The sequence below is a fragment of the Mus caroli genome, unplaced genomic scaffold (genome assembly GCF_978045245.1).
Source record: "Mus caroli unplaced genomic scaffold, Mus_caroli_1 scaffold_13, whole genome shotgun sequence".
Classification (NCBI taxonomy): Eukaryota; Metazoa; Chordata; class Mammalia; order Rodentia; family Muridae; genus Mus; species Mus caroli.
In genome coordinates this window covers 51,751,738-51,767,500 of record NW_028227268.1, presented here as the reverse complement: position 1 = coordinate 51,767,500, position 15,763 = coordinate 51,751,738, and the positions used below count along the sequence as shown (strand labels likewise).

Genomic DNA, 15,763 nt, shown 5'->3' with positions numbered 1-15,763 from the left:
TTTGAGGTTTGAAAAGCTCATACCACTATCAGTTTTCTTTTTCTCCTATTAGAATGTAAACTCTCAGCTACTGCTGTAAGCTTCAGTGCCATGCCTGCCTGCTTGCTGCCATACTCCTTCTCATGAAGGTCCTTGAACCTTTCCTAATAATGTAAGCCCCAATAAAAATTTTTCTTTTGTAACCTGCCTTGATTATGATTTCTATGTGGTTTGTATTTATTTTTTAATCTTTATGAGAAAACCTGATTACAATTTAAGATTTACTAATTAACTTCTAGTGACAACACGGCAGAATTATCAAGTGTTTTCACACTACTAATTCATGGTGCCAGGGAGGGTAAATGTGTCTTCCTTCCAGGGGTGACTCATGCAGACTTCCTCTCATTGGGAGACAGATTTGACTTTGTCCCAGGATAGTTACTGCATGAATATTCACAGTGGAGTGAAGGTTCATGATGGTCTTCTTCATGAATGCTATAAAGAAACTTGACAACCAATAGGTTCACCAAGGTGTTGTCATCACCAACCTCACTGATTCAGGATTTTGCAGTGTTCACTAAAATCTTTGTTGCAGGACTGAGTTTGATGTTATGATTGAGACCCAGGGTACATTTGTCTACCGAAGACAAAGCTATCTAAATCCCTGGAATGGTTAATCTTAAATGTGAACATAATGAAATCTATTATCACCTCAGGTCTAGGCCTGGGGGCATAATAGAAGGAAAATATCTTGATTAGGATAATTGATTTTGGAAGACCTCCCCCAGGTGGGTAACATCATTTCATGGGCTAGGATCCAGGACTCTGTTAAATGGAGAAGGTCACACAAGCACCACATTCACTATTGTCTGCATTCTGCCTGTTGATGCAAGTTTACCAGGTGCCACACTTCCATGTTCTCAGACTTCCATGTCATGTTGAACTGACTTTACCTTTGAACTTTGAGGCAAAATAATCTATTTTCTCCTGAGTTTCTTTGATCAGTTTTTTTTGAGTCACAAGTAAAGAAACCTAGATAAAGAGTTGATACCAGGAGTTGGGTTGTTGCTATTAAAAAAAAAAAAAAGCCGGTCAAGTGGTTCTTAGGCCTTTGGAACTGTTTTCTGGATAGTATAATGAAGAATTTGATACTTAGGACTGGAAATGCTTTATCCTGAGAGCAGAGCTTATGGTGACATTTTGGTGAACGCAGGAAAGACAAGAATGTTGAGAAGGCAGGGGAGGCCTGCTCATGAGCTTTCTGGGAGTAGAATGGTTTTTATTGGGAAATTTAAATGGAAAGAATCTATTCATGCTAGATTGGTCAAGGATATAGATTTATTGTGTTAATGCCCTGAATGTGAGTGAAGGTGAATTTAAATACAGGGTACTAATTTGTTAAGAGAAATTTCTTGACAAAAAACCATTCTGAATGATTCTTCAAAATCAGCTGTAATTGTTAGAGATCATCATCACAGAAGGGAAAACTGTATTGTACTGTGGCAATAGGAAAGGTGTCTTGAGGGCAAAGTCTCACTCTATATCCTTCATCTTGTGAATAACCAAATTCATTTAAATGCATAAAGCTTAAAGTGATGGCTTTCTGTGTTCCAAAAATACTCAAGTAAGGTTTCCCTATGGTCAGTACATTATACAGCTATTGTTGTGGTCACATTTCAAAGCTTCAGTAGAACTTGACAGTATCATTCCTATAGTTTTTTTTTTAATGTTTGAAAGATGCTATACTGAGAGGAGTCATTGAATCAGTATGCACAGTTTCAGATAGCAGCTGAGGCCAGGCAGTGTGTTTGAGTCAAAAGTCCTGTGAGGAGGTCCTGGGAGGTCATTCTATGAACCTTTGAAAGTGAAGCCTAAGAGGGAATATAAATCCTAGGATGTTGGAGAAGCCACAACCACATTTTTTTCCCTGCTAAATAACGTTTTAGGCAAGGAGTAGACATGGTCTAACAGAGAGGCTATGTGTACTTCATTTGTACAACTGGAGAGGGGGAGTTATCTAAGTCGTTTGGAGTCCAATGAATGATACCATGAGCTCCATGGCTGGAAATGAAGCTGCAGAATTTGTGATGATGGAGTTTGTCTTTCTGTGGTCTCTGAGCATTCCTTGCCATGCCCTGATTCTTCCATGTTGGAATGTCAGGGTTTATTCTTTGTCATTGAATGTTGGAAGTATGTAACTTGTTTTTTATTTAATAGGAGTTCCATAGTTAAGACGTTGCCTTTCATCTCTGTTTAGATGAAGATTTTATACTCTTGGAATTATTAAGGGACCCTTGAAACCAGATTGTATTTATCATGATGAAATAAAACTGAAATTTTAGAGACATGATTTAAAGTGATGTGCTTGGGTATGAAGTTGACAATGGTTAGAACTGTGAAGATGAATGTCCCTTGTCAACTTGATGTAGTCCGTGCTAATGGGCCCACTCATGTCTCTGGGATCAGATTTCTGGACTGCTTAACATGGTGAGGGGCAAGAGGGCAGAGGGTATCTTTTCTGCTGCTGGCTCATATTACCTCACTGCAGATGGGTGGTGGGGCCAGCTCTCCATCACTGGGCTGGCTCATTCATTTTCCCTTGACCAGTGCCAGCACTACTGTGCTGCCCAGGCAAGCTGTATGGCTGGCTCTCCCAAGTGCTGTGGCTAGTCAGGAGCTGAGCCAACTCACCTACTGTGATGACCCTACAGCTAGTTCTTCCAACTGCTGCAGGTGGTGAGAAGCACATATGTGTGTGTGTGTATGTGTGTGTGTGTGTTGTGTCACCCCTACATTTCTACCACCTTCTACTCACCATCTTCATACTATGAACAAACATCTTTTTCCTTTGCTGTGAGTTGGATTCTACTGGTGTCTTGGTAATCCTACTGTTGTGCTCCTTGAAGCAGGAGAAGTAAACCTGACCAGCTACTTGTAATACTCCTGGATTTCTCCTTTTTGTTGCTTTTTCTTTCATAGAGGCTGGCTGCGTGGTCAGAATGCTCTTGAATTCTAATTTCTTCTGTCTTAGCACCCAGAGTGCTAGAATTTCAGACTGTAGTATTGGCTTTCTTTATGAGACCATTCATTGGGAAACTTGTATTTATCAGACCATTTTTTGAAGGAATCTTTGGAGATCACTGCATTTGGACATTTTATGAGCCTTCTCTCTTCTTAGAATACTCCTCTTTTGTGGCTCAAATGGAATGTGGTGACATCATTTTCTCCCTGCCTGTAGGACTGTAATGGCTTACAGTATGGTTGACCATGGGTAGCAAATGTTCCTTGTAGTTTCCAAGAATCACTTTGCAAAAACCTCATCAAAGCAGTGTCAGGCCCCTCCTTTCTGCCCCAGCCTATGTCTGTTGCAGTAAAATGTCCCACAGGTGTTGTCCAAAATGATGGCTCCTGTTAAAATTGTGGCCCCATGATATCTCAAAGTAGATGCTGCCCTGAGGAGCTGTCCACAGTGGTAGCACCTCCCTGGAAACCCCACAGAGATGGTGCCTCTGCAAAAGCCAGTTGTAGTTGGGAAGGACTTCCCACCCTAACCCATGAGCCTGATACAGGGAAAAGGAGGTGAAAAAAAGTCACCAATTCCTGAGTAGGAAACCCACCAATTCCTGAGCTTCCTTCCCACAAACACCCACCAATCTCTGAGCATAAAACTCCACCAATTCCTGAACAGGAAAACTCACAAATCCCACAGCTCCCCACATGCAGGACTTGAAATCCCATCAATCTTCAATCTGGATATCTCTGCCCTAAAAAGATCCACCCCTCAGAAATCTTATGTAAACCCTGTCTAAAGTCCAATTCCTTGCTGTCCACTCATGGAGCAGAGGGCAGCCATCTCTGGATTTGTCCCTCCAGATTTTGAACCTCCAATAAATGTCTTTTATGGGATTTTCTGCCTGGTGTGACACTTTGGTTGGAAGAAGCCAAGAAGCAATGAAGAGAAGAAGAGAAGAAGTAAAGAGTAGGAGCAGGACTGAGGACCCTGAGATCTTCAGTTCAGCTGGGGAGACTCTCCCCTTGGAGCTGTAATGCCTCTGCTGAGGAAGCTTCTTCTCAGAGCTGGGTGGTTCCTAAACTCCCATTTCTCAGGATACTCTTGCATTGGAATACCTTTTCCCCTCAGAACTGTATGAGTCCTGGGCTCCAAGTCCCAGGGTACGCTTCCATCTGAGTATAAACAGTACACCTTAAGGTACATAGTTTGTAAAGAGTACTCGATAATCACCAGTTAACATTGCTATGGAGGACATCACTGTCTAATTAGGGATTCCTTCTGGTCAAACAGAAGTAAAGTCATAAGGCTGGGAGACATGTACTTCAAAGAAGATCCATCAGACAAGAAGTGATGACAAAACATTTCATTGTTTACCTCTGGAAACTGCTCTGCCTTATTAAGGAAGCCTTTGAACAGTTATTTATCACCCACTATCCTACAGTTTCCATATGGCCTGTCAAGCTCATCCATTATTCCCACCTCCTCCTTAAGCTTCCCTTGGTTACCTTGGAGGGCCACAAAATGAGGGAGGTACACTGCAGTCACAGCTCCTTGCTCAGCCTTGATGTCAAACAGAGGTCCAACTACCATGTGACTCTGCTGCAAGGGAGTCTTGTCGAGATATTGGCTCCAGGCACAGAATTCAATCTCGATTGTCACTGCCCTTGTCACCACAAAGTGAAGTCCTGTACTGGGACAGTGGTAGAAACCAGCCATGGGTAACTGAACTCTGGAAGAGAGAGAGGCATACACCAGTTAAAAATATGACTATTCATCTGTTGTGTGCAGACCCAGTGTAGAGCTCGGGACACAGCAGACTTCAGGCAGCTGGCTCTGAGTTTTTTTCCTCTGTTTTCTATGTGGATTCCTGATTAGTCACTTAATCTCTCAAATGTGTTTCCTCATCTGTACATAGGGTTAATGACAACATCACCTTAGAGAACTGTGGGTACTGAGCTATCTAATGCAAATCTCCATGTAGCACATGTAGGGAGCTGTCAGCTCTCCTGTGATGGTGTTGAGGGTGATGAAATAGAGGTGTGTGTGTTTGTGTACTTGTATGTGTAAAGTTTGGAGAGAAACCTAAGACCTTGTTCACACTAGACAAGGGCTCAAATAATCAGATACATCTTCAGTTTTTAGTGTTTCTATTCTTAAAGTGTACATTTCTCAATAATAAGAGTCTATCTGATGATAATAGTGGTAAATAATTGGTCCTGAAAGAACACTTTACCAAGATCTTCAGTTATTTTCTCAGCACTTTCTGTTTGGAAACTGTTGGGTAGACAAGTGCCAGTTTCTGTGAGAGGAAATGAGAAGTGACAGTTTCTTCAGCTGAGACAGTGACTGTGGCAGTGTTGGAGGAGGGTAATAGGTTATAGAAGACACCATTGGGTATTTAGGCAATTATTTGTGAGACTAGAATTCTTGGAGAACAAGGCTGCCATAAACATTGTCATGTTCTCAGCTTCAGGGGGGTTCTTGGCATATAATAGTTGTTAGTAAAGCAAGAATGCAAAGAGTACAGAGATTTAAGGTGGATCTAAGACAGGAGAAAAGGAATATAATGAGGGGAGGGATGCTGTGTACACCAGGGATAAACTAATCACCAGATAGACTGTTTCAGATAAGGAGCAAAGCTGAGCACAGACTTTCGGTGAAATGAAGTATTAAGGTCAGCACGTTGAACTGGTAGTGGTGTGCTGGTTGTGGAAGTCTAGGTCCTATCTTAATAATGGGATATATTGTGAAATTATTGTGGGTGAAATCATATAATGTCTTGGCCCTATAATACTGTGACAGCTGTACTGTCACAGTACTGTGACAGTGTTGACTAAGAAAGAATGAGCATAGTTGAAACAAATTGAAAGTGGTTGATGGATCTGAGTAACTGAAAATGGAAGTACTTGTGGTCTCCTGTTTTATAATTTTTTTGAAAAAGTCCCCTAATTTTATATCAGCCCCAAATTTTTATTTTATTCCTGGTCTAAGTCTCCTGAATTGGTGAAGAGAGGAGAAGTTACAGCATAGATTGGGTTAGGGGTTTATCTGTGTAGGTAGATCCCTTATGGAAAGTAGACTGGGTACAGCTAGCCTATGCCACACAAAGCTCACTCACCGGTACAGGTTCCTCTCTCTGTCAACCACCTCAGTAGTCACAGGTACTCTAGGGCCCCAGAACTTATCTTCAGTCCCCAGAGGTTCCATGTGTTTGTCTCCTGGAGAGACAGGAGAGCATGGATGAAAGGTCTTTAATGGTACAAGTTATGTTTACCACTCTTGTAGAAGAGGCCAGCCAGTGGTCACTCTGTGTTGTAAAGCCTCATCTCCCCTGACTTCCCCAGTAATCTACCATTGCTGAACTTTGTTATTTTGTTAATTTGGTTTGTTCTTTGTTATTTTGGTTAAATAAGGTTGTGAACCTTTTTCTAGATTGACCAGTTTAGGCCTTATCAGGAAGTGAATATTCAGTCTGTATCACTGATCCCCAGGCTACCTGCATATGTGTGTGTGTGTGTTTGTGTGTGCATATGCATTTGTGGCATTTTGTTTTATTTTCTTTACATTGTCTTTTTTGAGCAGCCATCCTACCATACCTGCTCCTAAGCCAGCCCTTGTGTTTTCTTTCTTCCTAGCTTGTCTCAAGTGGTTATGGTGAGAAAAGAACATAATTCAGAAGATGGATGAGCAGGGATACTGAGGTGAGTCCTAGGACATAGCAGATCAGAATGAGACAGTGAGCCCTGGTACAGAGCCTGATACAAGCCACAGACTTGGGAAAGGGGCAGCAGTAGCTTCCAAGGCTGAGATAGAGGGAAGTAATGCTCCCTCTGGGTTCTAGGTATGAAAAAGGTCTCGAAAAGGGTGAGGCTTTTGTTTATGGTGAACTTGTACTGTTCCATGTCAGAGACAGGGGGATAAAAATGATGAGCACTTCCAGGACATTTATTACAGATAATGCTTTCTGTATGGGACAGGGAATTTGTGCTCATAAAACCTCACCAATATCACTGCTTCAACAAGATTTTCTTGATGACAACAGTAGTTGACATGCTAATGTAGGTGAGGGAAATCTCTTAATGTTCCATGCCAAAATAAAGAGCTATAGGCACTTAACAGCTGGTAGGAGAGAGGTAACATCAGTCAGCCTTCTCCAGGCAAGGGTTACAACATAGATTATCCAATCCTAAGTGGCTACCCTCAAACATGTATACATGACCAACAGTAAATGGACTCATCCCGTTTTATTTATATATGCATATGTACACATAAGTGTATATACACATATATTTAACAACAATAATATTAAAGAAGAGTTTGGGAATTTGAGAGTTTGTGAATAGAACACAGGAGGAGTTTGAGTGAATAGATGGAGGGGCAGGAATAATGTAAATATAGTACTTGTGTATGAAATAAAAAAATCAAACAAGAAAGAGAAATGATGTCTTTCCCCTACAGATGTTCTTGTATCCTATATTTACAGGCACTGGGTTGATTCCTTTACATACCTGACTGTTGTCTCTGCTGCTTCAGTAGGGCCTGGCTATCACCCACTTCTTCTTTATCCATGTTCATTGTAGGGACCATCACATGTGGCTTCCTACACATAGACAAACTCTTTCCCTCAGATGTCAGGAAAAGCATGGAGATCCAGGGTTGTGCACACCATATCCCCACATAAAATCCAACCCATCTGTATTTTTACTCTGTTTTATGCTTATACTCTGAGCCACGACTGTATGAGGGCCCCCATCCTCCTATGCAACTATGGTGCTAGAACCAGGTTAATCTCAACCCCTCCTTTGCTTTATATGAATGTGTTCCCCAGTGTTCACACATTAGAATGTTAATCCTGAATGCAATGCTACAGTGCTCATAGAATGAAGGGTAAGACACAATGAGATCATGAGGGCTCTGCCTTCGTTAAGGGGCCAATAACATCACCACAGAGGTAGATTCCTGTGCCCTGATCAGATTGCCAAAAAATCCAGCTTAACTTCTTTATTTCAACTTTCTCTGTTGTGAAATCAGATGGAAGAGCAAGAAAGGCTTCTCTAGATACAGAGTCCATACCCTTGCCCTCTTATATCTAGAACTACAAGAAATAATCTCTGTTCTTTATATGTGGTGCCCAGTGTCAGACATTGTGTTCTAGTGAAAAAAGCTAATAATCACTTACTCTGAATGCTAATCACCAAGACAATACCTTCTCAACCTCCCTGATTTCTGTTCCCTACTCTAAACTCATCAAGCCTGCATCCTAGTCCTAGGATGAAGTGGGCAGTGTCCCGAGCCACCACCTGCATCCTCTGACAGGTATTCCTGCTCCTGATGTTGCCCCTTCCAGCACATTTTCTGCATAGTAGCTGACCATAAAACATGGGAGGAGATGCCACTTCATAACTGAGGCCATGGAATGCCTTTCATTGCCTCTGGGCAGAAGTAGAAGTGTCTTGGCATGGGCCATTATTCTTACTCTGACCCCTGTCCACTCTAGGGCCTCCTATACCACCTCTTCTTGCTCATTGACCTCTAGACAGGTGCCTCTCAAATACCCCATTCAAATGTCACCTGGATAGTCTTCTAAGTCAGAAATCTCATTGAAGGAAGCTGCCCTATCTGAAAGTCTAAGTCAGCACAAATACATTTCTGTGGATCTCTCAGGTGATGGTGAAGCAGAGCTGAAGCTCACCACATGTGGTTTCCTCTCCCTCCAAGGAGCTGCTCTCTCTGCTTTCTTATACTCTACGCCTGGTGTTTTCTTCTTGGGTCTTCCCAGATTTCCCATCTTTGAGAGGTCACTACAGCTCACCTTAGCTTTGTTAAACAGACCACCACTGCACTTACAGAATCCCTGGGTACAATTATGTGGACAGTGGGGGACCAAGTGTCCCTTCTTTGCTCGACTCAGGTAATAAATGTTGGGCCATGTCTGCCTTGTTCATGAATGTGCCCTCAGATGGCCAAATAGTGTTTGATGCATAGTGTTTCTGCAGGAATGTTTGTTAAATGAATGGATGACCCTCCTCTGTCTAAAGGCCCCTCCATTTCATATGCAGCACAGAAGCTAGGAACTTGGGAACAGATGGAATTCATGGTCGTGAACTGAAATGTGTCCAAAATCAGGGTTAGTACAGTCTCTGGGGGATGGAAATGGACTTTTCCCTCCCTGAGGCTTCATACTCCACAGTAGTGTGTGTGTGTGTGTGTGTGTGTGTGTGTGTGTGTGTTGGAACATGCACATTCTCTTTTATGTATGTGTCTGTCTGAGCATTAGTGTTTAAACAGTGATACACAGAGTGTGTTTTGCTCTCTAAGCATTTCTCTATGTCTTTCTTCACTGACATCACACTTACTGTTCCCAGAGGACACTCCATTAATTCACCTTTTTATATTTTTTTCTGATGGAAGAGCTTAAGTTGGCATGGTGTATAATCCTATTTTTGCTAAAAAATTACAACCTCTGTACACACAGACCCCTTCCTTACTTCAGTCTCTGTGGTTTCCTGTTTTTTTTTCAGGCTTTCTGTGTCTTTTCCACCTCAGGTCCCATTCTCCATTTCCCAGCTTCAAACCAGCCACATAGGGCCAGGGTTGATCAGGCGGATCTTTGTCTCCTTCTCCTTCTTACCATGTGCTGGAGATGTGCAGCTTTGGATTCTTTGCCTCCAGAGTCCTGAGCAGTGCAATCACTTGGTCACTGAGAGATGCCTGGTCCAGCCTACAAATACAAAAGGGGGCTGCTTCTTCTGAGATCCACCACAGGATCTTAAGACATCAGAGTCCAGATCCTGGACTCTGTTGTCTATGGATGGAGCCAGTGAAGAGGCTCATTCAGTATTATCCTTGATAAAAAATCAGGACAGGATAGAAACAGAGAGAGCAGCAGCAGGCTGTGAGGAAGATGTGTTCATGAAGCAGTTTCAGTGGGACTTGGTCAGTGTTCAGTGATCTGAATACAGGAAGTGGACCTTTGAAACATTCCAGAGCTGAAATGTGGGGCTGGCCCTTTATACTTGCTCTCCACAGGTCAGTCATTGGAGATAGATTGTCCTTGGGAGGGGAACATGGCAATAGATGAGGGGACTTCTGTTGGCAAAGGGCACATCTGTAGCTGTCTGCATTCCTAAAGGCTAATAGTCATGCCCACATCCCCAGAGAGATTCTGGGAAGCTCTTCAAGGTGAACACATAGTGCCGGATGCAAGGTTCCATGGCATTCACCTTGAAGGAAAGAGACTTAGTTCTTTCTCACCTCCCCCCTCCATTCCTCTAGTGCTAAGGAAGAAACACTTGTCCTTACACAGAAGCCACTACCAAGGCCCTCTGATCCATTCTTATAACACTCAGGCTTCAGGGTTGATGATGGTGTTAGAGTAGTGCCTGTCTTCTCTGGGTTTTAGAGTCCTCAGTTCCTAAGCATGGGTACATCATTGCTACTCTGCCTGCTGTGAGGCATAGACAAGTTGGGAGAGGAAAGACTACTCCTCCTCCTCCTCCTCCTCTGAGAGGCTGTGAAATGACATCAAGTTGCTTTCTGGGGAGGGCAACAGAACCTTTGAGTTCAAGATTGTTATGTCTCCAGGAGGGAAGGAGACAGGTAAGAATTCACATGTAATTGAGTTGCCTGGAAGGCAGATCTTCAGTAAAGTCCAGTCCTGGACTTCTTCTTTATTGTACGAGGAACAGTCATGCCTAAAAAACTTGCTGAGGAGCAAATGTGCCAACCATCTGAGCCTGTTTCCTCTACCAGAGGTGAGAAAATAAGGATCTTCACTGCAAAACTTCTCCTAAGGTTTGAAGGTTGCAGGAGAAGGCCAGACAGAGGGAAATCCCAGGGCACAGGCTTGCTTGACTCTTCCTGTTGTCTGGAAGAACCAGCAGGCCCTGGGTACAGGGGTATGTAGCATCTGTGCTTCTCTAAGCTCATGATGGCCACTGGCCAGCAACCTCTGGGAAGTGTTCCTCTAGAAACGGTCTGGACTTGTGTTGGAGAGGTGGAGGGACCAGAGAGGAAGCAACTTAGAGACAGCATGAATGGCTGTATGGAGAAGGACACATATCTCCAGGGCTGTAGTTTGGATGCTTTCTTAGTTTGTATGGAATTTAAGCCAGGAGGAATGGTACAGCTCTAGGTGCTGAAAACTATCTCAGACTACTGTAGTAGTCTCTATGGTGACTATGGTTCCAGGACCTATCTTTTCCAGAGCCTTTCCCAACTTTGTGTTTGCCTGGTCTGCTGGTCTCATTTTGGCTGAAACAAGGTCTATTTCTCCTTCATACCTCAGAGAGATCTCTTGTGCCATTCAGTAAAATTATCCCTCTTACAGAATTACACTCTCATAACATTGTTGACCGAACAACATTCAGCAGTTTGTCAATTCAGAGTCACAGGCTGATGGGTGATCAATATTTCTCTATTTCCACATAACTCAGAAGAATAAGTCATATGCATTCATTTTTGTTTCCTAGGGCCTGCACCAATGTTTGGCATACAGAGGACTTGATATGATGCATACATACATGAATTAATGAATGAATAAATGATAGAAGCACTCTCTTTGAGGAAAGCAAACCTGAGATTCCCTTACTATATATAGCCATGCTAATGTATGTGATTCCACCATACCCAGCTACTTACCTAGTATTAGTTTGTTTTTACATATGTATACTGTAGGCTGTTTCATATGTACTGTTTAATATACATTCTGTGTCCATGAGATGGGTATCACATTCCATTTAATCCATGAGGAGACTGAGTTTTCCAGAAGACAGTGACTTGCCTAATCACAGGGTGTTAGTGGCACAGCTGCTCAGGAGTCAGGCTGGTTATGATATATCTATCCCTTTTCTATGTTTTGTCATCTGGGAACTCACCTATGTCCCTTCCCATCCTATGTCCAGAAAGGTATCTCAGGGCTTGCTTACCACAGGATGCTGAGGTTGCAGGCAGGGTTCCTGAGCCCCTCACACAACATCTTCACACCACCATCACCCAGGTTATTCATCTGCAGATCTAGCTCAGTCAGGCTGGAGCGGGCACTGAGTACTGAAGCCAGAAGTGAGCAGTATGTGGATGTGAGGCCGCATTCAACAAGCCTGCATGGGAGATGCTCACTGTCAGCTTATCCAGGGCTCTTTGCTTTTGAAAACTTATCTCAGGTCTCCCTTTGTGAGCCTTGGCATGCTAAGCTGCCAGTGGTTAGGTCTCTGTTGTGCCTTTTCTGGTCTAGGCAGAGAATTCCAAGCTCTCCACAGCTGAGCTGCAGGAGCAATGGATATAGGGTCAGGATCAATGTTCTGTTGCCATTGGCCAAGGTAGAGCTCCATAGACCTAGAACCTCTCACTGCTCTATTTCAAGAGTCATGTGACATGAAATTCAAAAGACACAGAATAGGGCATGATCTCATTCATTAAGTAAAGTCTTAATCAAGATAAAGTCCATAGAAACCTAGTAGAAGTTTGATTATAAGGGCACTGGGCAGGAGGAAATGGGAAGATATCATTTCTTGGACCTAGAGCTTTCTCCCCTCAGGCTTCCCTTTGCCTCTGTATTCTTCACTTCTGCTTTATCCATGTCCTCAAGAAGTGTGCTCCACTGAAGTCCTCATGAGTCCAGTGTTATCATTAGCTAGTGGGATTTCTTGATGATGAAGTCTCTCATGATCCCCAAGAACAGAATCCCATTTGTTTATCTTAACAAGTCTGGCATGTGTTATAGGTGTAAAGGGAGTTCAGTGAATATTTGATAAATACTAAGCCTCCTTCTAGAGTTACCCTTCTCCTTTACTTTAGTCTCCTTCCATCTACACCTGCTTCAGGGTTCTCGAGAACCCCCTAGTCCAGACTCACCACAAGGTCTTTAGTTGGCAGCCACGCTTTCTCAGGGCCTTACAAAGACTGTGTACTGCATAGTAGCTCAGTGGATTTCCACTTAGGTCCAATTCTTCCAGGTTTCTGGTTAACTTAAGATTGGAGAAGAAAATCTTCCAACTGGCATCAGTGATTGGGGTCCATCTGTACCTGAGGGTAGAGAGAGGTAGGAGAGGGATGTGACATGCATGTGCAAGGTCTGTACATAGCCCCACATAGCAGATAGGTTTCTATCTGCCTGAGCCCCAGGCACTGGTATGCCATCCCCAGAATTCACTAGACATCTACATGTTCCTTTGCTTCATATTCTGGATCCTCTCTTTTGTGTGGTTCCTCATCTATGTCCTTTCTATTAGCATGCTGTGTGCTCATTTTGTGTGTCTGCTTCTGACTCAGTCCAAGTGTCCCAAACGTGTGAACAAATGGCTTGCATCTTTTCTTTTTAAGCTGTAGTGCTCAGCTTAGGAACTGACACAAAGTGGGGCTTTGGGAATTCAGATAGGCTTCCTCTCTTTGATGTGAGAGCACCTGCTTTCCTTTGGAACACATTTCTTGAGTCTCATGATGGAACTGGAAAACTGGAAGGAAAAGAGCTCAGGAGAGGCAGTTGAGAATGACTTCATGATGGTATGTCAAGCATGATCACACTCTGTATACTATAGCTGTGTTGGTTCACATGGTCCTTGAATTCTTCCAAGGATACAAGGATACAAGGAGGACCATAGAGAGAAGAGAGAGAAGGGATAGTTGACACTCCCCCTCCCAGAGAGAGAGAGAAGGAGAGAGAGACAGAGAGAGACAGAGAGAGAGAGAGACAGAGAGAGACACAGAGAGAGACAGAGAAAGACAGAGACAGAAAGACAGAGATAGAGGGACAGAGACAAACAGAGAGAGACACAGATACACAGAGAGACACACACACACAGACACACAGAGACACACAGAGAGATAGAGATACAGATAAATTCACAACACCAAAGAATTATTAGGGAAACCAAGTAGTAAATTTCAAAGAATGATTATTTTAAAAAGTATTTATATCTTTTAAATTTGTATGTATGATACTTTGCCTGCTTGTCTGTGCCTTATATGAATGTAGGAGCAGGCAGAGCATAGAAGCTGGGCTTGGTATCTTCAGGAACTCCAGTTAAGGTAGTGTGAGCCATCTAATGTGGGTGCTTGGAATGGATCCACATTTTTTGAAGAGCAGCAAATGTTCTTCCTTGCTGATCCACTTCCCTAGGATGGCAGTTTTGATGCATTGTCAGTATTTACACTGAATGAATGTGGAAATCCAGAATATATTATTTAAAAAGTATGAGTTGCCATTATGAGCCACACACAGAGAAATTGTTCACTGCCAATTCTGATGCCTTAATTTCCTGAGCTAGTCCTTTATCTTCTCTTGGCTTTGGCTAATTCTACCTTTGAACTATTTTCCTTGTGTGTAATGGACTCCTAGTTTTTTATTTATTTATTTTTTTGTCAGCCTTATCTGTCTGACTTTTCCTCTCAACTTTTCTTTCTTCCTAGCAGCTGAAGACTTCCACTTTCCCATGGGATCACTCCATGGTCCTAATGGCATTGACCTTCTCAAACAGAATGGTGTTCCTGGATCTCCTGTCCTATCTAACCTCCATCTCTGTACATACTCAGAATTCTTTTCTTTTCTTTTCTTTTTTTCATTGTCAACTTGCCTTCTTGGTTCAATTGCTGGGCACTACTATCTCCCACCTGGGAAACTCACTCTTACCACGACTCTTAGCTTTGTACCTCCCACCTGCCGTTACTTAGTTGGTCAGTTGAATCTAGTCCCTGCTAGACATCTTAGCCCACTGTTTCCTCCCTAGAACTCACATCGATGTCTGGTTCTCCTCTATCCAAAGCATGGTGGAACTCCCTCTTCTCTTCCTTGTGTGCCCTTTTCCTCCTGGGACCATGAAGTTCTGCCTGCACCTTCTGCCCAGCAATTGGCCCATGGCTTTCTTTACTGACAGATCAAGAATCAAATGGGGGAACTGAACCCTAACACCAGAACCCCCCTGTCCCCATCTACAACCCTGAAGTTCTTGAAGAACTTAGGGAACATGGGAAGTCACCACCCCCACCCCCCAAAAAAAATCAAACCAGGCTCATGCAAGAACAGATGACTGGCAAAGCAGTGAGAAAGATGGCATCATTGGTAGAGAGGCTGGCTCACTAGCCCGACAACAAAGGTGGCAAAATAAACAGTACCCAACGGTTGTTCCCTGATCTTTACACTTATACCTGCATACATGGAGTCATGCTAATAAGATTTAAGTAAGGCCCCCAAAAGCAGTGTCAATTCCCATATACTGAATTGAACAACAAATAAATAAAAACCATAATATTGCTCAATGAATAGCTAACAATACTTCTAAGATTAGAACATCTGTTGACTTTTAAAAAAATTATTGGATGTTTTCTTAATTTACATTTCAAATGTTGTCCTCTTTCCTGATTTTCCTCCCTCTTGGAAACACCCTATCACATCCTACCTCCCCCTGTTTCTATGAGGGCGTTCCCTCACCCACCCACCCACTCCCACTTCCCTGCCCTAGATTCCCCTAAACTGGGGCATCTATTGAGCTTTCATAGGACCAAGGACCTCTCCTCCCATTGAAGCATGACAAGGCCATCCTCTGCTACATATGCAGCTGGAGCCATGTGTACTCCTTTGTTGATGGCTTTGTCTCTGGGAGCTCTGTGGGGGGGTCTGGTTGGTTTATATTGGTATTCTTCCTATGGAGTTACAAACCCTTTCAACTCCTTCAGTCTTTTCTCTAACTCCTCTATTGGGGATCCCACATTCAGTTCAATGATTGGCTGCTAACATCCACCTCTGTATTTGTAAGGCTCTGGCAGGGCCTCTCAGAA

General features: G+C 43.1%; 1 protein-coding gene across 2 annotated transcripts in view; it reads right to left on the bottom strand.

Moving 5' to 3' along the window:
• The window catches only part of LOC110305069 (NACHT, LRR and PYD domains-containing protein 1a), a 69,879-nt gene that overhangs the window by 4,816 nt on the left and 49,300 nt on the right, over positions 1-15,763 (bottom strand). For both annotated transcript variants that reach the window (XM_085829279.1, XM_021176843.2), the window contains exons 3-8: positions 12,845-13,015; positions 11,920-12,090; positions 9,624-9,713; positions 7,501-7,592; positions 6,111-6,210; positions 4,498-4,721 (exon numbers count right to left, since the gene is read on the bottom strand). In XM_085829279.1, the coding sequence (XP_085685405.1) occupies positions 4,498-4,721; positions 6,111-6,210; positions 7,501-7,592; positions 9,624-9,713; positions 11,920-12,090; positions 12,845-13,015 (848 nt within the window). The remainder of the gene's footprint in view (positions 1-4,497; positions 4,722-6,110; positions 6,211-7,500; positions 7,593-9,623; positions 9,714-11,919; positions 12,091-12,844; positions 13,016-15,763) is intronic.